At 39.2% G+C, this 24,452-nt stretch overlaps 1 protein-coding gene across 3 annotated transcripts in view; it reads left to right on the forward strand.

Annotated features, from left to right (window-relative positions):
• LOC122551336 (collagen alpha-3(VI) chain-like) overlaps positions 1 to 24,353 on the forward strand; it is a 155,488-nt gene extending 131,135 nt beyond the window's left edge. For 2 of the 3 annotated variants that reach the window (XM_043693063.1, XM_043693065.1), the window contains 3 exons: positions 2,613 to 3,251; positions 6,704 to 7,282; positions 23,623 to 24,353. In XM_043693063.1, the coding sequence (XP_043548998.1) occupies positions 2,613 to 3,251; positions 6,704 to 7,282; positions 23,623 to 23,636 (1,232 nt within the window). In that variant the 3' untranslated portion in view covers positions 23,637 to 24,353. The remainder of the gene's footprint in view (positions 1 to 2,612; positions 3,252 to 6,703; positions 7,283 to 23,622) is intronic. The other variant, XM_043693066.1, reaches the window with a different exon arrangement.
• Positions 24,354 to 24,452: the final 99 nt, after the last annotated feature.

Raw genomic sequence — 24,452 nt, forward strand, 5'->3', positions numbered from 1 at the left:
TCTGATTTCTCTTCACAGATACCACCTGAACCTCTGAGCTTTTCCAGCAACTTCTGTTTTTGTTTCTGATTTACAGCATCTGCAGTTCTTTCAGTTTTTATTACTGTACAGCATCACCACGCAACACTGTCTGAGCCTGTCTTTGTTAATTAACTATCTGGATGAAGTAGCCCCCAGAAAAGTTCATGTGACCTCCGCCATTTTACCCTGAATTAAAAAGACATGTGTCCAAAATATCTCATTATTATTATATACCTCCTGCAGAATTCAATCACTAAATAATTCCGAATTGTCTTTAGGAAATCCATATTGGATCTCTTTGACTAATGTATGCCTTTTCAAATTAAAGTTTATTATGTCTTTGAGAATGGTTTCGGTAATTTCCCCATCACTAATGTTAAGCTGACAGTAGCCTGTAGTTTCTGCTCTTTTCTCCTGACTCTTTCTTGATTAATAATATCACATTTGCAATCCTCCAGTCCTCTGACATTATTCATACACCAACAAATGTTGAACAAGTTTTTGGCTGATGGCTCTGAAATTTCTACATTCTGCATCTTTCAGCAACTTAGAATGTGTTCCATCTAGACCAGATGATTTCCCAATTTTCAGCAATGCTAATTCAGATAGCAAATCTTTCCTTCACACCTTTTCCACTTTTAGTGTTAATTTTACAACATCCACTTCCTTTCTGTAGATGAATCCAAAATGCTTATGTAATACTTTAATTAAATCCTCAGTTTTATCAAATCACTCATATGTCTGGAAAAATGCTTTAACTTGCTCAGTTATACAAATCTTGTCAGTTAAGGTCTTTGCTTGTCATCACACTGGTTTCAAATATCAATTTAGATAGAGACGGTGAAAGTCTAATCTTTGCTGAATGATCTTAAGTTAAATGTATTCAGTGAAATGGTTATCGGCCGCAAACATTTTATTTTGTGGGAGTTGGAATGGTTACAATTATGCTATGAAGATAATGTTATGACTATCTTGATCTCAAAGTTGCTGGAATGAGAAAGCATTAACCTCACAAAACATGAATGTACTGATCTGAGAAGGGTTTCTTTCAGATTGAAAATACATCAACAACACTTTTCTCATGACACCAGTATGCTATGATCTGCATAGGTTAGAGTCCAATTGAAAAGCTTTTGAGGAAGCCTTTTAAATTAAAGTCCACGCACGTTTCCTTGATCCACTATGTTTCCCTCCTGGAGTACTTGCTCTGTATCTAATTTTGTTGATCGATTTCAGTTTTCCTTTTACAAATGAGAAATGATAGAGACAGATATAGATTGTCAAATTTCGTATAGGTTGTGAATGACAAAGAATGGAACAAAGATGATGATAATGTGATTGATGTGGACTTCCAAAAGCTTTTGATAGAATAGACTGTCAGCTAAATTACATGTGCATACAAAGTGGTCTGAGTTACAGAGATAGAGTGGAGGTGAATTTTTTTTCAAGCTGGAAATACAATGTTGTTCCCATTAGAGTCAGTATTCAATGCACTGCTTTTCATCATATTTACTCATGACTTTGGCTTGGATGTGCAGGTTACAGTTTCAAAACTTGCAGATAACAGAACTTTGAAATAATTGAGAGTTGTGAGGAGCTAATGATAGACTTCTAGACTTCAAAAAAAAAGCCTAGTGGAATGGGCAGACTTGTGGCAAATACAATTTAACAGAGAGTTGTGAAATGACTGGGGTAAGGAATTATAAACTAAAGGATATAATTGCGAAGGAGAGGTAGGGAGGAGGGGATGCTCCAGAACAGAGACTGTCTGTTAAAGAATTGTTGAAAATGGCAATAAAGTTTTAAAAAGATGTTAAGATGGTGTATGGTTGCTGTGATTTATAAACAGTAGTACAGATTACAAAGAAGCTTACTGACTAACCTCAGCCAGAGTAATGTGTATAATTCTGAGTGCCACACTGTCAGAAGGATGCAAAGACTTTAAGGAACATGCAGATAAGATTTCTGAGAATGGATACGTGAATGAGGGACTTTGGTTTTGTAGATAAATTGAAGAAGCTGGGATTGTCCTTTATTCGGATTTAAAAAAAAACAAGTTGAGAAATGATATGATTGAGGTGTTGAAATTGTGAGGCATCTAGTTACATAGATAGGGAGAAACTTGCGTCAGAAAATTTGAGAGTAAGGAGTCTCAGGTTTCAAGAACCAAAGATGACCTGAGGAAAATGTTTTGTGCAGCAAGTGGTTAGGATCCAGATGCATTGTTTGAGAATAACAGAGGCAAATTCAACATGGCTTTTCAAATGAAATTGACTGGCTGTCCAAAGGAAGGTAAAAGTAGGACTAGAGAGAAAAGATTGGGTAAGGCATCTGGCAAAACGGCTGTTAAAGGGAACCCTCCATGCTTGATGGGACAAATGGTCTCCTTCTGTCTGCAAGCATTCTGTGATTCTATGGTTTCATTTATTGTCACTCTGTCTATTGCACAATTCCTAAAATTTGTTGAATTAATGGCACCTGAGGTGATATGTATCTATCATAATAAGAACAAAATATTCAACTCATTGTATATAATGGCTATCTGTTCTTATATGATTTGCTGCTAATTGCACTTATATTCTTTTTTTCAGTCTCACCTGAAGAAGTGAACAAGAGAGATATTGTGTTCCTTATTGACGGATCAGAGAATGTTGGAAACACAAATTTACATCTTGTCCATGATTTCATCAGAAATACAATTGAGAATCTAAATATTGGCAGTGACCGAGTGCGAGTGGGTCTAGCACAGTTCAGTCACAATGCAGAAACTGAATTCTATCTTAACACCTACTCATCAAAAGCTGACATTCTGCGTCATGTCAAAGGACTCCAGTTAAAAGGTGGCACAATGCTCAATACTGGCACAGCACTGGACTTTGTCTTTAGGAACCACTTCACTAGTCGTGCTGGAAGCAGAAAAGAGCAAGGGGTTCCTCAATTTCTGGTGTTGTTCACTGGTGGTACATCAATGGATGCTGTTAAACCATATGCAGATAAACTAAAGCAAGCTGCCGTAACGACGTTTGCCGTTGGAGTACGACACGCAGATTCAGCTGAGTTACAAGAAATTGCAACTGACCCCAATTTAGTTTTCAGTGTCAAGGAATTCCAAAATCTACCCCATGTACAGGAAAGGGTGATGACACCATTGTCGATACTAACTGCTCCAACAGTAACAACTAAAGAGTCAAATGTAATTGCTGGCGAATCAGTGGTTACGAGTGAAGAAGGTACACAAACTGGGTTTTGTGCTTTACTTATCGGTGCATTTCTCTAATACTTAGGATGTTTAATCTTCTAGAAAGAAGATTATACAAGATTAGTTGGACATTTGTTGGTATTTATAAACCCTGAAACATCAAGAGTATTCTCTTCTAGGCAGGCCACCATACTCTCATAGAGTGGCAGTGCAACATTCAACTATACCCTCCTGACACATAATGTGTGCTTCTCATGGTGTAGCGTTGTCTGCCTTGTTGCCTGTAAATCACTTTATTTCCCTTCAGCAATCAATATTTTAGCTCACTTCTGTCTCTCAGTGAATGTTTAACCCTGGAAGCCATTTTTCCTTTGAGGCAGTTAACTTCAGGGTTCTTTGTTTTAGCAGGGTAAAAACCGAGACTGTCAGCACTGTTATCTGTCAACAGTAATCATTGGCCTACTGTAGAGCAACATTGTTCTCTTCAATTTGCTGAATGACAGAGAACGTTTTCTCTGAGGCATTGTTAGGCTCTTTTCTTTCCTGTTCTATTGCTTTATGAACGTGCTATAGGAATGTCAAGGGTGGTGCCATCTGCTATTCGGCCTGCTGTGTTGCGATCTCTCATTACGGAGATGCTGATTGGATGCGCCAATGCTTTGACATGCACGCATGACTATGGATTGCACACCAGGATCACCATGAGTGTCATCAACTCGACTGTCACCCAGTACTCACCTTTGAGCTTTGTCTTGGTTGGCCAAACAGAGCTGGTGTGGAAGACTTCATGACTACTGCCAGGCACTGACCTGCGTAATTCACTGACTGTGCTCAGAAATCAGTTGGAGATTGAGGGAGTGGAATCACATCCAATTTTGGCACAGGACAAAGTTAATAGGTAGCGCCTACAGAGCGATACGCATGTAGTCAATGCCACTCTACTTCACGGGGAGATCAGCATTCCTTGTGAAACACTGTGCATTCTCTGCTGATAAGCGAGAGTGAAATCTAGTTAGTTGTCTTCCAGAGAAGAGAGGGGCACATTGACCTCCCTTACACAACAATGGATGAAATACTACAAAAAATGATGTGCATATCTTCAGCTCCAAACTGCCGGGCACCTGAATGTATATTGCCACAGTTCATTGCAATTACAGTTGTTGCTGCAATTTCCGTGAAGACACCCTTACCGAAGTGCAGATGTCTCAAACTTTGTTAGCCTGAGAGCTTCATGTAGGGAAATTAATCCGTCAACATCCTTGGCTGGATACAGCATACAGCTTAGAACCTCCCCTCCTCTTACTGCTCCTTCCTTTCCCAGCAGAGTGTCAGACTCTAATGGCCCCTTTCAATTCTCGCAATTATGCTGAATTTCAAGGGGACTACTTATTAATGAAGCCAGATGTGATTTGTTCCGAAGTCTTGAAGTCAGCAAAAAAACTTAAGTAAAAACTGAAAGAACTGCGGATGCTGGAAATCAGAAACGAAAACAAATTGCTGGAAAAGCTCAGTAGGTCTGGCAGCACCTGTGGAGAGAAATCAGAGGTAACGTTTCGGGTCCAGTTTCCCTTCCTCAGAACTAATGGTAGCTGGAAAAATATCAATTTATATGCAGGAGGCTTGAGAACTTCAATGTCCTTACCCCTTGCTTTGTTAGCACACTGTCTGCTATTACACACAATGCATTGTTAACCACTATCAGTCCCCATTAATAACTATTCACCTTCCTAGCCAGACCAATATCCACCCCTTTGTCTGTCTGGCTGTTCTCCCTCTCTTTGGGCCCTATCCACATCGAACGTTTACTCCTTAATCTCTTCCCCCCACCGTATCTTCTGTGTATAACCCAACATTTTCCTGGCTACCATCAGTTCTAAGGAAGGGTCACTCAGCCTAAAACATTAACTCTGATTTTTCTCCACAGATGCTGCCAGTTCTCCTGAGCTTTTAGAGCATTTTCTGCTTTTGCTTCTAAATAAACCTTAAGTGCCTGCTGCCCGAGTCTATTCTGTGCAGACATTTGCAATTAGAAACATTTGCAATAAGAAACACTAAACATTTGTAGGACTTGTGAAGAAACATGAAAATGGCTTAAGAACACCACTACTTTCTCCAGGACCATCAGGGATGAACAATAAGTGCTGGACTAGCTAATATCACTGTGAATGAGTAACAAAAAATTATAGAAAAGGTAGAATAAATGGTAATTCAACTGTAAGTAGTTAACAGCAAGAATTACTCAAATTATTCAAGAACTCGATGTTGGATCAAAGATCAGATTGTTGTGTTATTATATAATTTCAATTCAATAATTGAATTTGGTTTTAGTATATTCTTAATTGAAGATTGGACTTTGAACACAATTTTGTTTTCAAAAAGGTGCAACTATAACAAGAATATCTCAAAATATAGATGGTGCATGGAACTATATGATAAATATATTGATCACAGATGCAGCTTCATTAATTTTGCTCTCATCGCTCCTGGGAAAATCAGTGAATCTTCCTTGGAGTTTAGCTGATACAATCAGGATAATATAAAGCCCATTGTTTTTGTAGCCAAGAAAGTGTACCAACCTCAATGTCACAATAGATTCCATATGATTCTAAATTTGTTTCAACACTGAAAGACGTCCACAAATTACTAATTACTATTAGCTGTAATTAAATAATTGAACAGTTAATTATTTAAGAATGTATATTTCCCATTTCACTGTGCACTCTTGTAATCAGTTCCTGAGTCTAAATATGTCCCCCCAGCAATTTCATCCAAACATATAGATTACCATTGTATTAGGAACTTACTACTGTACATGGAATTGTATGTTAAATTTGTGAAGAAAGCTTTCAGCATTGGTAACCTGTCTAACTGGTAATTGAATAATAATGGTTTAGATTCTAAGAGTTGGTTTATTCTTCTCTATGTTATGTGTATATTCAGTATGATGGTGAAGTGACAAGTAGTGGCAATTAACAAACTAATTAGCAAATTGTTGGAGTAGAAAAAGAAACGCTTTGAATTTTAGCAACCATTAAATTAACCTCCATGCTCTATAACCTTGAGTTAATTCATCACCCTTTGTTCACAGTTATGCTCACTGTAAAATTCTAACTTTGCTGTTGAAATCCCTTTATAATGTCATACCCCTCCCCCCACATTTGGAACCTTCTCCAGATCTAGAATCCTCTAAGAGCCCTGTGCTTCTCTAAATCTGGCCTTATGCATTGAGTACATCCTTTGTTGCTCTATTTTCAGCCTTGCCTCCAGGAATTGAGGCAGAACCTCTGGAATTTCCTGCCTAGACCTTTCCACGTCTCACAGAACCTTTGAAAAAGACCTTGTTCAATATATTTCTGTTCCGGTTATGCTCTGGTGAAATGCGTTGGGATGTTTTGTGGTGTTAAAGTTGCTATATTAGTATAAAATCTTTTGCTGTATTATATAAATTATGATTTTCTGCTCTTTCCTTACATTTCTATTTAGCTCCTGCAGCCAGGCAAACAGATATTGTCTTCCTTATTGATGGCACACTTGGAATGGGTAAAGCATTTCCCCTAGTTCGTGCATTTCTGCTTAAAGTAATCCAGGAACTCGACATTGGCCCTGACAAAGATCAAGTTGCTATGGTGCAATATAGTCATGACTCAAAAACTGAATTTGGACTTAATACTTACGCAAGTAAAGATGAAATATTGGCTGCAACAACAATGGTCAGACGGAAAACAGGAAGAGTCCTCAACACTGGCGCAGCACTGAACTATGTTACAGGAAATGTCTTTATCGCATCTGCTGGGAGCAGAAAAGATATGGGAGCTACACAGATTCTGGTGCTGATCACTGCTGGCAAGTCCAGGGATGATGTTGGACAGGCAGCACATGCTTTAAAGAGAGCTGGTATAGTGCCCATTGTTATTGGAGCCAAGGCTGTCCATTCTGCAGAGCTACAACAGATAGTTTATTCTCCTGATTTCATCTTTATACAAAATACCTTTCAGACTATAGCACAAATCCAACAACAGTTGATATCGATACTGAAATCAGTTTCTCTTGAACCACTTGACGGTAAGGATCATTTAACAATACATTACAATTTGCTGTTAGCAACAGAAAAGAATTTTCAAAATATCAAATAAGCAAGAATGTTTGTTTAAAGCTGATGGAAAAGACAGAATCAAGTACATGGTGCATTTGCAAATTCATTCTCAAGTTTTAGCACAAAAGATGAGAATGTAGTATTTTGCAGGTAGAAATTGGTCATTCTTGAGTTGTACAATAATTGTCACCAATACAAAACTAACCTAATATCCATAGTACACATCATCAACAAAAGTGGAACGTACTAACGTACAAACCTATGAATTAGGAGCATCACTAAACCATTCTGCTTCTCTAGCCTGATCCATCACTCAATAATACCATGGCTGATCGGATTGTGATTTCAATTACACTTTTCTCCATACTCTCAATAACCTATGTGTAAGCAAAAGTTAGAGAAAGAAGAAGAAAAGAAGTCAAAGAAAATATTACAAAAAATCTTCACTTAACAACATTAGTTGGTTACTAGAAAAGAAACGTGATGTAAAACATAGATGAGATGTTATAAGCAAGGTAACATTCCAAGGCTTTTGGAATGTACTTTTAAAAAGTATTTTCATGGCATGTTGAGGGCGCTGACAATGCCAGCATTTGTTTGTCCATCACTGAATTCTCTTGAACTGAGTGGCTTGCTGCACCCTTTCAAAGAACAATCAAGAGTCGCCTCAAGTATGTCAATCTGGATCACATGTAGGCCAGACAAAGCAGGCAGATTTTCTGCACAAATAAAGGAGATCAGTGCAACAGATGGGTTTTTCAAATGGTGAGACTAGCTTTCAATTCCAGATTTAATTAATTGAATTTAAATTCCACCCTCTGCCATGCAGTCAGAACTATAGGGCACAAGAACTAGGAGTGGGAGTAGACAATCCAGCTCCTCAAGCCTGCTCCATCTTCTAATGTGATCTCATCTTGACCTTAACTCTACTTTCCTGCAGCTCCCCACAACCCTTCAACCCATCACTGTTTAAAGATCTGTCTATCTCCTCCTTAAAGTTATCCTATGTCTGGACTTCCACCACTATCTGGAGCAGAGACTTCCACAGATCAAAGTCCTATGAGAGAAGTAATTTCTCCTCATGTCTGTTTTAAATTTGCCACCTCTTAATCTAAAACCAGGATCTCTTGCTCAAAATTGTCTCACCACAAGAAACGTCCGTGTTATGTCTACATTGTCAGTCCCTTTTAGCATCTATATAGCCTGAACCTTAAAAGCTCATTAGACCAGGCTTTTAGGTTACTGGTGCGCTGACATGACCTGCACTACTGTCGGCCTCACAACTTCCATCAGAACATACACATTCTGCTTGTCAATCTTTTTTCCTGTCATTGTTTATGAGAGTCGTACCCTAGACTTCCATGATATACCCAATGTACTGCAGCTGTTTACCTCCTGGAGTAGGCCAAGCTAGCTGACCAGCAATCTCTCTGCTATTGCCACCTGCCATCAAGCATATTAGAAGGATTTACAGGCTAATAATAAACCTGTTGGACCACACTGTCCATGGCCAACAAATCCTGGCATGGGATTCAAATCCAGAACTTTTGACCCAGAAATAGATTCTATGCCACACATCCACAGTTACATTGTAATGTTAAGAAAATTTAGAAAACATCAATAATAAATTAATCCTAATGTGGGAAATCTAAGAAAACACAAGGTTTGGATCTCACCAAATATGAAGCCTCACATTCTCCTCACACAAGAACGAGAGGTTGTGGTTTACTGGAGATTGGGAGGAACGTTTGGAGGGCTACTGGAAAAGGTACTATGAGGAGAGCTTCGAGACTCTTTGCAGCATCCTTTGAAAGGTTCTTTGCAGTAGAATTTTAAATGAATCTTTCTAGCAGCTATTTCTTCTTCCTATTCTCTGGAGAACTCCGTAGGACAATTGACTTCATTGCTGGCCTTACTGTTCACTCTTAAACTGTCCTGTGTGCTGGGATCTTCATCATAGAGGATGGCTGTTGCATCTTGAAGCTTTTTCATGACATCATCATGTGATCATGTTTGCTGATTGTTCAACTTCTCTTCATTCCCCTATTCTTAGCTCCTTAGTAGACAAACCTCTACAAAAACCTCACACAATTCTGTAACATTCTCATTGTTTAGCTCATCCAATTTACTTGTCCATTTCTACAGTCCCCTGTTGGATTTGCTTAACCCAGAGAGCTGTCATCTGTAACGCAGTCTGACCACAACTTCCATCACACACCATTTGTAGTGGATGAGGTAATCTCATTTCATACCATAGAGATGATCAATGTTCTTAACAATGTTATATTTGTTCAAAGCTCCTTTGGGCTAAGAGCATGATCACCTTCAGTTTAATTGATGGCTCGATAAAAATTCTCCATTGATAATGGACCTTGCAATCAAGTCTTGATCCACAGAATTAAAAAAAAACAAACAAGAAGTTAGTAGTGTAAATCACCTTGTTATTTTCACTGACACCATTCAAAAGCCATCGGGTGTCCAAGGAGCATTGTCCAGGTAGGTCAGAGTTTTTTTTGGTAAAATTATTAACTAAAAGGATTATCCTTGACAATAAGCTGTAGGCAAATTTAGGATATAGACCAATGTCAAAATTGATTGGGTTACCCTTACCTTGTTGTTTGCCCTCCACACAATAGCTTAATCCTTGACTAACCCTTCATTGCCCTGAATGAGAGACAACCATTGGCTTCACTGTAGAATCATCTGCTGTACTTCCAACAAGCAGGAATGTTAGATCGCACTACTCTGAAAAGATGGACTATTACCAGTGTGTGTGTCTTTTCTTGATTGACCATCATCAGTTGTGGCTGTAGAAGCCAAATTAAGTGGTGATTCCTTTCACAGTTGGCACAAATGAGTAGCATTGACCAGAGATTGCCCGATTATTTTCCTATTCTGCTGGGCTTTTCTTTTTGCTATCTGGTCATTTGCTGTATTGTCTGCTTTATCTACCTATTTCCTAACTGCTGAGTTCAATTGGTCAAAGAACTTTCCATTCATTGACCCCAATCATTTTTTACTTTGATACCTGGCATACTCTCTTGATTAAATCATTGCAAAAGGAAGACTAGATTTTTGAATGCAACAGGAAGAAAACAATTATACAGCTCATGAAAGAGAATCAATCAAATTTGGAGGCATGACATCCGATTTTCATTTCAATACATTGAGGTTATAGGAAGACTTGCATTTATATAATAATAATTTTTGTGACCAGCAGATGCCTCAATGTGCTTCACAAGCAATGTAGTGTTCTTGAAATGTGATCATGACAGCTACTGCATTCACTAAACTCCCCAAATTCGAAATCGTAGTAATGATCAGATAAGCTGCTGTGTGCCATTGACTGAGGAATAAACATCTGTCAGTTCTCTATGGGGTAATGTCCCTGCTTTGGTTTGAGATAATTCCCTTTAACATTCACCAGGCAAGTAGATATGGTTGAGGTTGAATATTTCATCTGTAAAACTGCACTTCTCCAAGAACCTTATGATTTAGAGGCAATTGGTCGACTAAATGGGCCATGACTGACTCAGTTGCAGAAAGGGATTCTACTTTAGAAAACAGGAATAATAACCTGACAGTAAATACTTCTAAACTTGTGTAGGTACCAAAACGAGCCCTTTGTTTTAGCCATTATCTTGCAACCACATGTTAGGTGACACAGGGTCATTCTGCCAATGCCAGTAATTTTTGACTTTGACTTAAAACAGCTGGTTTTCCAGCTGCTGTTCTCCTAAAAGAAAAGTCACACATAACTGGGTGAATGTATATTTATGGTCAAGAAATTGATTTGTGGCTTGCACTGCACAGATTCAAAGCTGAAATCTGCAATATACCAGCTATTCTGAAAAGGTGTTCCTTGAAAGCACTCATTTCATATTATACAATGTAGCTTGCTTCAAACACATTTGTAACATTTCTAAACCATCACATACCTCAAAATACAATGAGTTTTAGATGCTGTAGTGGGTTGGCTGGATTTAGAGCTTAGAACTCCATAACGTGATATGTGAAAACATTTGTAATTAGTTCATTAATTTCAGTTCCTAGGACAGGTACAACAGTGATTATCTTACCTTTTGGCAATTCAATGACTTTATAGGTTAGTTAAGTAACTTATTCGAGATTGCTACTATGTTTTACTTAGGCTGTTGATCTGATTATATGCTTCAAGTTGAAAAACTTTGGCACAATAACTGGCCCTGATACAAAGCCAAGTTTATTTTAAGAGGGAATGAGATTGATATTTCCATTGAAATTGGTGGGGGGTGGTGATGAAAGCCTGATCTCTGGAACCAGCCAGTTGGACCACACACACATGCAGTTGTGCTGGCACATACACACACACATCCCTTTTGTCTCTGGGCTGAATTAATATAAAAACTAAAACAACAAGACCCTGGTGATCATACTAAACACAGCTAACTCCTCATAAAAGGTAAAGAACATGACAAATCCTTCATATAGCTTTCCTTTCAATAAAAAGTATTTTATCTCCAAGTCACATAACCCACTGGCAGCTATTTAAGTACAGGGCCAACATTGTTAATGACTGACAGGTTTCTCAGTGTTCATTTGCTAATTATGATGTGGAAGAAACTTGAAAGTAAAGACAGTTTGCTGTGCTAGTAACTTTGATTCAAAAACAAAATGAAAAAATCTAATGTCTGATACTCAAAATTCTGCTCCAAGATTCCACTTCTGTGACAGATAACTTCAGGACAACAGGTTTCTCATTCAATTCAATTGTATGATTTATCTTTCTGGCAGGACTCACCAGATCTTTCTTTTTTTTTGTTGTTTTACATAAATGCAAAATTTATTGAGAGTGTGATAAACAGCAGGAAACACTCTTGGATTGTTGTGTGTATATCATGGCTGTTTTTTTGAGTTGTCAAAGGAAAAAGTGAGTCATAAAAAGAAATCCCATTTTTTTTAAAAAAGGCAAAAAAAAAAGCATTTCACTCGGACCAAAATCTCAGACTGATAATATACAGTGTATTTATTGAACATAATACAATCTTCATTTTGGCACCAGTATCTAATTATCTTATAATTTATAACATTCCCATTACCAATGATCTCACCCAGAACATTTCTGCTATGTGCGATTCAATAATTCATATAAATCTACTTATTGAATCATAACTTTTCCTTAAATGTACATCTCAGGACTCGTTCAGCTGGATTTTCTTCGAAGGCCAAGGAAAAGCATTGGCTATGTAAAAACTGAGCCCTCCTCTGAATCTACTTCCTGTCAAATCTTTGTCTCTGAGAGACATGGACAAGGCAAACTGATGCTTTATGAGCTGTATTATAGTTTGGATGTGGAGTTGAACTATTCAGAAAGCTGCCTTCACTCTAAAGGACTGCAGCAGAGCTCTCAATATTATTCTTAATGCCCTATAAACCTCACTCCTCATTCCCTTACACAACCTATGCCACCTTAAATCACCCTGCTACATGCCCTCCAATAACTCCTGAGTCACTGGGTAGCCCCTCCTTGTATCACTGTATCTACTATTGGCATGTAAAGAATCTCTTTGATATGGACAGTAAAATGATAAACTTTAACGAGTCAGAAGGGCTTTCACTCAAATGCTTCATAATGAAAAGAACTCCCATTTCAAATAGCCATTCAAAACAACATAAATGCTGTCAAAGTGTCAATTTGTTGCAAACATGGACAACGTCAAAGAACTCTAATTCTTTAACAACAACGTAAAACTTTCAGTTGAACCGTGAACACAGTGACTTGCTGAGATAAGTGGATCTGGAACATTGGAAAGATAGTAAATCATTCACGTTATATTCCACTATAATAACAGAACTCTGGTAAATCTAAACAATGGAGCTTGTTGCAATTCCACCATTTTTTCAGATAAGGTGGCATTCCATTTCCATTTCAATCAATGGAGTGGAGCATGTGCTTATTTGGAACAGCTGAGCTATTTTATTTGAAGACAAAGTTCTCCTGGCATTTAAACTGACAGCCAAAAACAAAATAGGAATCATGGAAACATATTGTTCTGTTATTTTGAATATATTGAGTCACTTTCTACACAAGGAATGGTACTGTAATGCATCTGAACTCTTAGGAAAACACTAATCAATGTAATGGCCAACATAGCTTTTTCAGCACAGAGGCCTATGATGAATTACTGCAGTTAAAAGACATTTGCAATGCAATACAACATATAATAGCAACATTTGTCATTCCCAATACATGTCTGTATATTTTTGACTCACCTGCAGGTGCTGTCTCATTGTTACAGACTCCCCAATGGGATAAGGTTTTTAAGCCTTCAAAATCTGGAAGGAGCAAGTTCAAATTTGCTGTACGACTCACAATGGCAACCCTGACCTCAGGAGAGACATATGTGATCAGAATCCAAGGCCTTCCCGACTCATGAAATGGCATGATGTCAGGAAGGAAGAGGAAAACCCATTTTTGTAGTAAAAATGAAAGATTGCAACTTTCCTGACTCTATTCTCCAAATATCTGGCTGTCCCTGTCTAATGATTATGATACAGTATCAGTAACATAAGCGTTTGTAGACCTGGACCAGTCTCAAATGTTACAACCTGCTTATAATGTTTAGCCATTTGTGAATTGAGAAACCTGTTGCCTCTAAAGACCTTATCAACTCTTAATGGCATTGGTAAATAATGGATTTCCCCTTTACCAATTTAAGCAGTTCTTCCAAATGAATTCAAAACTCAGCCAATAAAACCACTTGACATACTTCGTCTGTTAATTTGTCCACAAGATTGATTTCACTCAAACGTTTGTACGCTGCCTGATATCAAATGAAAAATAATATGTCCTGCATTGAGAGTCATAATTATTCCATTTGTATCCAATATTAATTTCTCTGAATTTCTCTATTAGCTTTTCTATCCTTATTGGTATACCTCACAAAGTTAGGCTGATTACTTTCATATCTATTGTTGAAAAAGTATAGGAACCAATTAATAGGGCAGTAATAGCAGAACGTTTTGAAAATCATAATCTGATCAAGCTGATTCAGCATGGCTTCATGAAAGGAAAATCACATTTGACAAATTTATTAGAGATTTTCAGGGAAATTTTAACCAGAGTGGAACCAGAAGATGTCATAGAATCCCTACAGTATGGAAGCAGCCCATTTGGCCCAACAAATTCACACCGATCCTCCGAAGAGTATTCCACCCAGACCTATTCCCCTACCCTAACCATACATTTCCCCTGAATGATGCACCGAGCTTACACACCCTTGAACACTATGGGCAATTTAGCATGTTTAATTCACCTAACCTGCACATTTTTGGACTGTGGGAGGAAACCCACGCAGACACGGGGAGAATGTGCAAACTCCATGCAGACAGTTGCCCGAGGCTGGAATCAAACCTGGGTCCCTAGCGCTGTGAGGCAACAGTGCTAACCACTGAGCCACCGTGTTGTGCTGTATTGGGACTTCAAAAAGATGTTTGACAAAGTACCTGATGAAAGGTTATGTCATAAGAGCCCACAGAGTTGGAGGTAGTATATTGGCATGGAGTTAACTGACTGGGGATAAAGAGTTCTTTTTCAACTTGACAGCTTGTGACTAATGGGATTCCATATAGATTAATGCTGACATTGCAGCTGTTTACAACATATAATAATAACTTAGAGGAAGTAAACAAATGTACAGTAGCCAAATTTACAAATGGCACAAAAACAAAAGGTAGGTTGTGAGAGGGATACAAACACTTTCTAGAGAGATTTTGATAGGTTGAGAAAATGGGTGAAACATTAGCCAATGGAGTATAATGTGAGTAAATGTGAAGTTGTTCATTTTCTCTAAGAATGTGTTTGTTAAGCTCAAGGGTCATTTTAGATCATTGCCTTGATTAGTTATAAGCTACTGACTTTGAAGTTGGCAGTGCGCTATTATTTAAACAACAACAAAAACGCAATCCATCCCCGATGCCGTTGAAGGAATGCATAGAGTCATACAGCACGAAACAGACTCTTCGGTCCAACCAGTCCATGCTGAACATAATCCCAAACTAAACTAGTCCCATCTGCCTGCTCCTGGCCCATATCCCTCCAAACATTTCCTATTAATGTATCTATCCAAATGTCTTTTAAATGATGTAATTGTACTCACATCCACCATTTCCTCAGGACATTCATTCCATACAAGAACCACCCCCATGTAAAAAAGTTGCCTGATGTCTTTTTTAAAATCTCACTCCTCTCACCCTAAAAATGCACTCCCTAGTCTTGAAATTCTCCATCCTTGGGAAAAGACAACTACCATTAATTCTATCTATACCTCTCCTTATTTTATACACTTCTATCAGATTGCCTCTCAACTTCCTACATTCCAGTGAAAAAAAGTCCCAACCTGTCCACCTTTCTTTATAACTCAAACTTTCCATACCCAGCAGCATGCTGATAAATCTCTTCTGAACACTCTCTAGCTGATAATATCCTTCCGATAACTGGGTGACCAGAACTGGACACAGTATTCAAGAAGAGGTGTCACCAATGTTCTATACAACCTCAATGTGACTTCCCAACTCCTATACTCAACGGACCAAGCAATGAAGGTGAGTATGTCAAATGCCTTTTTAACCACCCTGTCTCTTTGTGACACAAACTTCAATGAATTATGTACCTGCATCTCTGTCCTACAACACTACTCAAGGCCCTACCATTAATTGTATAAGCCCTACTGTTATACTGAGGATACTGTCCTATCCCCTCTTGTCCAGGAACTCCCTACATGCATTTGGGATACCACCCACATCCTCCACCTCGTCCAAGACTTCCATTTCCCCAGCCCCCAACTACTCATTTTCACCATGGACATCCAATCCCTCTACACCTCCATCCATCATGACAGGGCCTCCAAGTCCTCCATTTCTTCCTTTCCCAATGCCCCCACCAGTACCCTTCCACTGACACTCTTATTCATTTGGCTGAACTGGTCCTCACCCTCAACAATTTCTCTTTTGCATCCTCCCACTTCCTACAGACAAAAGGGGTAGCCCTGGGCACTCACAGAGGCCCCAGCTATGTCTATCTCTTTGTCAGCTACATAGAACAGTCCATCTTCCGTAGTTACACCAACACTACTCCCCACCTCTTCCTCCGCTACATTGATGACTGCATCGGCGCCACCTTGTGCTCCCACAGGGAGGTTGAGCAGTTCATCAATTTCACCAACACATTCCACCCTGACCTTAAATTCACATAGACCATCTCGGACACCTCCCTCTCCTTCCTGGACCTCTCCATCTCCATCAATGACGACTGACTCAACACCAACATTTTTTACAAACCCACCGACTCCCAGACCAAACTGGATTACGCCTTCTCCCACCCTACCTCCTGCAAAAATGCTATCCCATATTCCCAATTCCTTTGCCTCCACTGTATCTGCTCCCAGGAGGACCAGTTCCACCACAGAACACACCAGATGGCCTCCTTCTTTAAAGACTGTAATTTCCCTTTCCACGTGGTTGAAGATGCCCTCCAATACGTCTCATTCACGTCCTGCAGCTCTGACCTCAAACCCCATCCCTCCAATCGCAACAAGGACCAAGTTCCCCGGTCCTCACCTACCATCCCACCAACTTCCGCATAAACTGCATCATCAGCCGATATTTCCATCACCTACAAACAGACCCCCTCACCACCAGGGATATATTTCCCTCCCCACACCTATCCACTTTCTGCAAAGACCGTTCCCTCTGTGACTACCTGGTCAGGTCCACCCCGTGGCTAAACATTTCAACTCCCCCTCCCACTCTGCCAAGGACATGTGGGTCCTGGGCCTCCTCCATTGCCACTCCCTCACCACCCAATGCCTGGAGGGAGAATGCCTCACCTTTCATCTGGGAACCCTTCAACCCCAGGGCATCAATGTGAACTTCACCAGTTTCCTCATTTCCCCTTCCCCCACCTTACCCCAGTTCCAAACTTCCAGCTCAGCACCACCCTCCTGATCTGTCCCACCTGCCAATCTTCCTTCCCACCTATCCGCTCCACCCTCCTCTCCGACCTATCACCTTTACCCCTTCCTTCATCCACCTATTACACTCTCAACTGCCTTCTCTCCAGCCCCACCCCCTCCCATTTATCTCTCCACCCCCGAGGCTCCCAGCCTCATTCTTGATGAAGGGCTCCTGCCTGAAACGTCGATTTACCTGCTCCTTGGATGCTGCCTGACCTGTTGTACTTTTCCAGCACCACTCTAATCTTGACTCTAATCTCCAGCATCTGCAGTCCTCATTTTCGCCTAAGCCCTACCCTTGTTTATTGTACCAAATGAAGTGCCTCACATTTATCCAGATTGTTTCCATCTGCCATCATTTCAGCAAGCTGAGCAATCCTTATTTAAGGATTGGTGCCATGTCATTGGAGGTAGTTCAGTGAAGGTTCACTGGGATGATACCTTAGTATGGAGAGATGGTGTTATGAGCAAAGGTTAAACAGATTGGGACCCTACTCAGCAGAGCTCAGAAAACTGAGAGGTGATCTCATTGAAAAGTCCCTCTGAAGGGACTCGACAGAATAAGCACTGAGAGGATGCTTCCATTTATGGGAGAGTCTCAGACTATAGAGCATAGTCTCAGAATAAAGGGATGTGAATTTAAGACTGACATGAGGAGGAATTTCTTTTCTCGAGGGTTATGAGTCTTTAGAACCCGTTGCCACAGAAAGCTGATGTGGCAGAATCTTCGTATATATTTAAAGCTGAGATGGATTCTTGATTAGTAAAGGATTCGAGGGTTCTGGGGAATGAGCAAGAAATTGGACATGAGGAGTGTTGGATCAGCCATGGTCATGTTGAATGTTGGAGCAGGCTTAAGGGACCAAATAGCCTACTCATGTTCCTATTTCTTGCAGATTTTGATTTTATAAAGTTACGGACTAATCCCTCTGTAAGGATACAACTAGGATAGATGAGGAACTGTGCACTGCGGTACCTATACAGACAGAGCAATCTTTAGTTAGAAGCACTTCATTTATCCTGTCAAGTGTTGAAACGCTTGAGAGAAAGCAAGGACAAGAGAGAAAGAGATAAGGCAGGACCAGTGGATGTGGTGTATTTGGATTTTCAGAAGGCTTTTGATAAAGTTGCATACAGTAAGTTAGAAAACAAGATTAAAGTGCACAGAGTTCAGGCTAATTTATGTTACCTCTATACTTTAGCTAATTAAGGCAATTATCCCCTGGTTGTCTTGATACCTCTTTTTGTTCATAAGTGGGTGACACATCTTCAGCAACAGCTGATATAGATTCTCATAGTTTTTTGTCATGAGAGAAAGTTGTGAGGGTGTGAATTGGTTAAAAACACAATTGTCATTGCCAGCAGTAAAGAACCACAGCTGGTCTTTTGCTATCCGCGGGGGTTTTATATAATAGTATTAATAATGTTCCTTTAAAACTCTTGCCCATAGTTATACAGTATTGGAATGACTGTAACAGGCCAGTCCCTTTAATTAAAGCCAGTGAAAGGGCCTCTCACTGAATTGGAGATGTATTCTTGAAAGGAATGGGGGAGGGGATACTGTTTTGATTTTACTTAAATAATAGCACACTGCCAACTTCAAAGCCAGCAGCTATAACTCATCCAGACTATGAACTAAAATAACCCACCAGTTTAACACGCACATTTATGGAGAAAAGACAAATGCTAATGTCAAGAAATGAGAACTGGAACTTCATGGAAATCTTTATAAGCAGGAAAATGCCCTTTGATAGTTTAACGACACCTGCCACCTTGTTACAATATTGCTCATGATATCTCCCTCCAGAAACACACTTAACTGTCCCAAATTCCTTTGGAAAAATATTTCAGGGGATGGTCAGACTTTCTTGCGGGGGCTGAAAGTATGATCCAACTCTGCGCCAGAGGGCAGTGGGTTTCTTGACCGCTATTTTGTTGGCAGTGGCAATGTAACTGGCTGCTGCTATTGCAGGGCTGCCATTCAATTGAGACGAGCCTGCAATCCTAACAGTCACCTGGCAGTCTCAACTATGCTAGCACTGGATGGTGCCAAGGCCTCATTGTCAAGGGGCAGCACTTCAGAGCTGAGCATTACGATGGTATGAACAAGGATCAGCTACTCAGCACTTCCAGCCTGCTCCATGGCTGATTCGATTTTAACCTCAATCCCACAATGTCACATATTCCCAATAATCTGTCATTGCCTTGGTAATCAAAGTTCTATCTATCTCCATATTAAAAATATATAAAGATTCTGCACCCACTGCCTTTTTAGGAAGGGAATTCACAATATTTTGGGAGAAAACAAAGTTTCCACATCCTTTCAATATCCACCCTGTCAAGTTCTCTCAGGATCTTATTATTTTCATCCTTGACTTCTAAATTCCTAAGGGTGCAGGCCTAGCCTTTCCAGCCTTTCTTCATAAGCCAATTTATTAATTTATACCTTCTCTGAACTGCTTCCAAGGCATTAACATCCTTCAATAAGTACAGTGACCACTGCTGTACATCATATCCCAGATGAGGTCTCACCAATGCTCTGTAAAACTGAAGCTTAAGCTCTCTACTCTTGCTTTCAATTCCTTTCACAATTAACATGCCATTTAATTAACTTTCCTGATTACTTGCTGTACCTACATACTAACCTGCTGTGATCCATGCACTGGGACACCCAGAGTTTCCTGCATCTCAGAGCTCTGCAACCCTTCACCATTTAGACAACATTTTTTTTTCTGCCAAAATGGACAATTTCCTATGTTTCACATTGTGTTCTATTTGCCAGATCACTTAACCCAGCTATACCCTCTTGCAGGCTCTTAACTCTGCTTCACAACTCATTTTCCCACCCATTTTATTTCATCAGCAAATTTACCCCTCATACCTTTGATCCTTCATCCAAATCATTTATATAATTTGGAAAGAGTTGAGGGTCCAGTACTGACCCCTGTGGCCCTCCATTCGTGACCTCCTATCAGCCTGAAAAAGGTCCACTTTATTCCTACTCTCTGCTTCCTATTAGCAAGCCAATCTTCTATCCATGCCCATGTTATTCCCAACACCATGAACTTTTATTTTCCACAATGACCGTGAATATGGACCTTATCAAATGCTTTTGGAAATTTAAACCAAATTCATCCGCTGGTTCCCCTTTATCTACAGCTCAAGTTTTTCTTCAAAAGAACTCCAATAAATTTGTGGGCGGCACGGTGGCACAGTGGTTAGCACTGATGACCGTGAATATGGACCTTATCAAATGCTTTTGGAAATTTAAACCAAATTCATCCGCTGGTTCCCCTTTATCTACAGCTCAAGTTATTTCTTCAAAAGAACTCCAATAAATTTGTGGGCGGCACGGTGGCACTGCTGCCTCACAGCGCCTGAGACCCGGGTTCAATTCCCGCCTCAGGCGACTGACTGTGTGGAGTTTGCACATTCTCCCCGTGTCTGCGTGGGTTTCCTCCGGGTGCTCCGGTTTCCTCCCACAATCCAAAGATGTGCAGGTCAAGTGAATTGGCCATGCTAAATTGCCCGTAGTGTTAGGTAATGGGTAAATGTAGGGGTGTGGGTGGGTTGCGCTTCGGCGGGTCGGTGTGGACTTGTTGGGCCGAAGAGCCTGTTTCCACACTGTAATGTAATGTAATCTAAAAAATTAGTTAAATATGATTTGCCTTTGACATAGCCATGCTGGCTCTGTCTGATTACATTGAACATTTCCAAGTTTCTAACATCTTTCCCATGGCAAATGCTCAGCCCATAATTTCCTGATTTCTGCCTCTCTCCCTTTTTGATGAAAGGGATTGCATTAGCTGTTTCCCCATCCAAAGGAATTTTCCCTGAAGTTTGGAAAATTAAAACCAATGCATCAACTATTCTTCTGGCTATTTCTTTTAAGACACTAGGATCAAATCCATCAGGACCTGGGGACTTGTCAACTCATAGTTCTAACTATTAACTCAGTACCATTTCCCTAGTAATTGTAATTTTCTCAAGTTAATTTTCTCTTTCAATTCCTGATTTACAATTCTAGTGATGACCTACGCAAAAATCTGTTCAATTCATCTGTCATCTGTTTTACCGTTATCTTTGTCTTAATTCCCCAGACACATTTTCTATTGGACTAAGACTTGGTTTGTGAACTCTTATTTTAAAATGTCTGAAGAAACTTCTCCCGTCTGTTTTCATACTTTTGCCATACTTTCTGTCATATTCTAATTCCCCCTCCTTATTAACCTTTTAGTAATTCTTTGCAGTTTTTCAGACCATGTCCAATCCTCTGACCATGTAGTCATGTAGTCAGAATTATATGTCTTTGAGTTTGATACCATCTTTGACTTTTTTAGTTAACCTTAGGCCTGTCCCTTAGAAATGTTCTTATTTGTTGGAAAATAGCCTCTCTGTGATTCTCTGGAATATCCCCTTAAATGTTTGTCACTGTATCTCTATTGACCTATCCCATAACTTTAATTGCCAGTTCAGTTTTGCTAGCTCAGTTTTCACATCCTCATGGATTCCCTTCTTTAAGTTCAAAATAGTAGTCCTGGACTCACACTTATCTCGCTTAAGCTGTATGTAAAAGGAATGCAAAACCATTGGTTAGTTAGTTAGTTTATTTGACTGTGGCAGGCCGTGGCTCAGCCAGCTGGCTGAATGAGCTGGTAGGTGACGAGGGGATTATTTCAATCATGGCGAATGAAGCACTGTGTGTCAGTTGCTGCCTGAGGAGCTCCCTCTGTGGAAATACCCATCTAAAAGATTCTCAGCTAAAAACCTGTTGGGAGGCCTCCAGGGTTTACTTGGCATCTCCCCCTGGATTTTCTGACATAGAGCAATTGTCTGTGGAAATGGCAAATGATTGGCTGCTCAAATGGCTGAACTGGCAAATCGACACCCAGATTGCTACTTCTGTCAATTTGTCATAAGGGTAAACTACTTTGAAGTCTACACCTACCATATTGCTAGCCTTCTTGTCTCTCAACCCATTGCTGAAATGGCTCAGGACATTCACCCTATTAACCCTACCCCAAATTCTGATGCCTTGCCTAATAACACTTTCGACAAATCCAATAATATTATTAAGGTGATTGTTGTTGATTCATGTTTCTTTGCAAATCTTATATAAAATTCTTGCAGTGGAATTCAGTTTTTTTGTTTTAAAAAGTGAACTGTTGTTTCATGTTTCTCTATTTAGCAAGGTAACATCAACAGATTTTTGTTGATGGACAGCAATGTTATATGTGATCAGCGGTACATCAATGTTTCAGCTAGTTGAAGTTCCAATGCATCACAAGTTTGAGGTGGTTTTAGTTGCAGTAATGCCAAAGTTATCACCTCATTTGACTCCAGAACAAAGGACACTGGAATTTCAACAAGGATTTTGTCTGACTTTGCTCCGACTGTTTCTTTCGGAGTGATACAGGAACTTGAGTGACTTTGAACTATGGTTTTTAAGATGCAATTCTCTAGCCTGAAACGACAACAATGAAAATCATCCTCGGCTGAACCCTTTCGAAGGCCATCATAACCTGTTAAAATTCCCAGCTTTGGTTACAACACTCCAATTCTAGAAGGATCCATTGTGACGTATTTTGCCTTTGAACACTTAAATTCTATATAAGCCTTGGTTCCCTTTTTTAAAAATCTTTTTCCTCTTGTCCTGTTAACTTCAATAATTTATGCACACATACTGCCAGGCCGCTCTACTTGTAAACCAATGAGTAGAATTATAGAGTTTAAATTGCTTCTTCTCATTTTTCAAACTTTCCTTTCTCAAATTTCCTTTGTCAAATGTTAACCCATTCTGCCAGTCTGCATCTTAGTGATGTCTATCACTATACTTTTAATAGTTCACTACCCTTCCGAATTTTGAAATTATGCCCTGTACACTCATATCCAAACCATTAAGAGATATCACAAATGATGACAGCAATGTTCCCAGTACTGACCCATTTAGAACATTCACATAAAACTTGATCCAATCTGAAAACCAGTTGTTCTCTACTCTCCTCTGCTCCCTGTCAAATTATCATTTTTGCATTCTTACCACAATAGAGATAAGTATAAATTCTCAAATAGACAGAAGATGACATAAAGACAAAATGGACCAAAGGAGGTTTTATTTTGTTATTTGTTGCAAAATCACTTCTTTGAATATAGAAATGTATTCATGAATTTGTTATTGATTTTGAAAAGATTGCCAGTACAGAAAAATGTTACTTTTAATTGTGTACATATCACAATTTGTAATATACCATTGTGAATTTAAATTTGTTGTGAAGGACATTAAAGATTTAAGCATTTATTCTTTTGTTTTCCCACAGATCAGCCTCAATGAATGATATAATTGTTGTGCTTATGGATTTTTGTATAGCACTATTCAAGTTGCTCTCCATAGATTAAAACTACAGAACAATAAGAAAGAACAATGGTCATGAATAAATCACTGCAATCAGAGCAACATGAAGACTGACTATCTTTGGAAGCCATCCTTTGGACAATAACTTTCTGATTTATCTTAGTGTGTTCAACTATCAGTGTAAAATTATATCTATATATCTGGCATATTTTATAAAATTATTTACAAATTATAGTCAACAGAATTATCTGGGATAAACATGAGCAGAATATAAAGGAACTAGACAGCACTGTTTACTCAATTGCATTGCTCACACTCCAGCACCTTTTAGCAGTTTGAGAGATTATGGTTGAACAGGACCAGGGCATGATTGAATGTTAAGTTATCTCTATCATGAGCAATTTTTTTTTGTTACACTCATTTTTTGTTTTGTTTGGGTTGCATATATACACCAACTCTGATCAGCTACTGCTTAGTATGTATGTATATTTCCAAATCCAATTTTCTCAGCTATCTGTCTACTCAAGAAATGATCAGAATTTCTTGTTCCCACCAAATTATCTCTTTCTAACTGCATGGCTGCCAAAGTTCCATCAAAATTTGAAAGTAGCTCTCACAAACCAACCTGGGTTTAAATCCTCTATATTCCATCAGGAATTTCTAAAGTAACAAATAAAAGTTGATTTTAAAATGGAATAGTTCTGACTTTTATTAATTAATCATTTCAGTGCTCTGTTGCTTGTGCGTTTTCGGTGGAGAATATGAATATGGAATTGTGAGAGCATAATGTTGGAT

Source organism: Chiloscyllium plagiosum, chromosome 7, assembly GCF_004010195.1.
Source record: "Chiloscyllium plagiosum isolate BGI_BamShark_2017 chromosome 7, ASM401019v2, whole genome shotgun sequence".
In the NCBI taxonomy this organism is placed as follows: Eukaryota; Metazoa; Chordata; class Chondrichthyes; order Orectolobiformes; family Hemiscylliidae; genus Chiloscyllium; species Chiloscyllium plagiosum.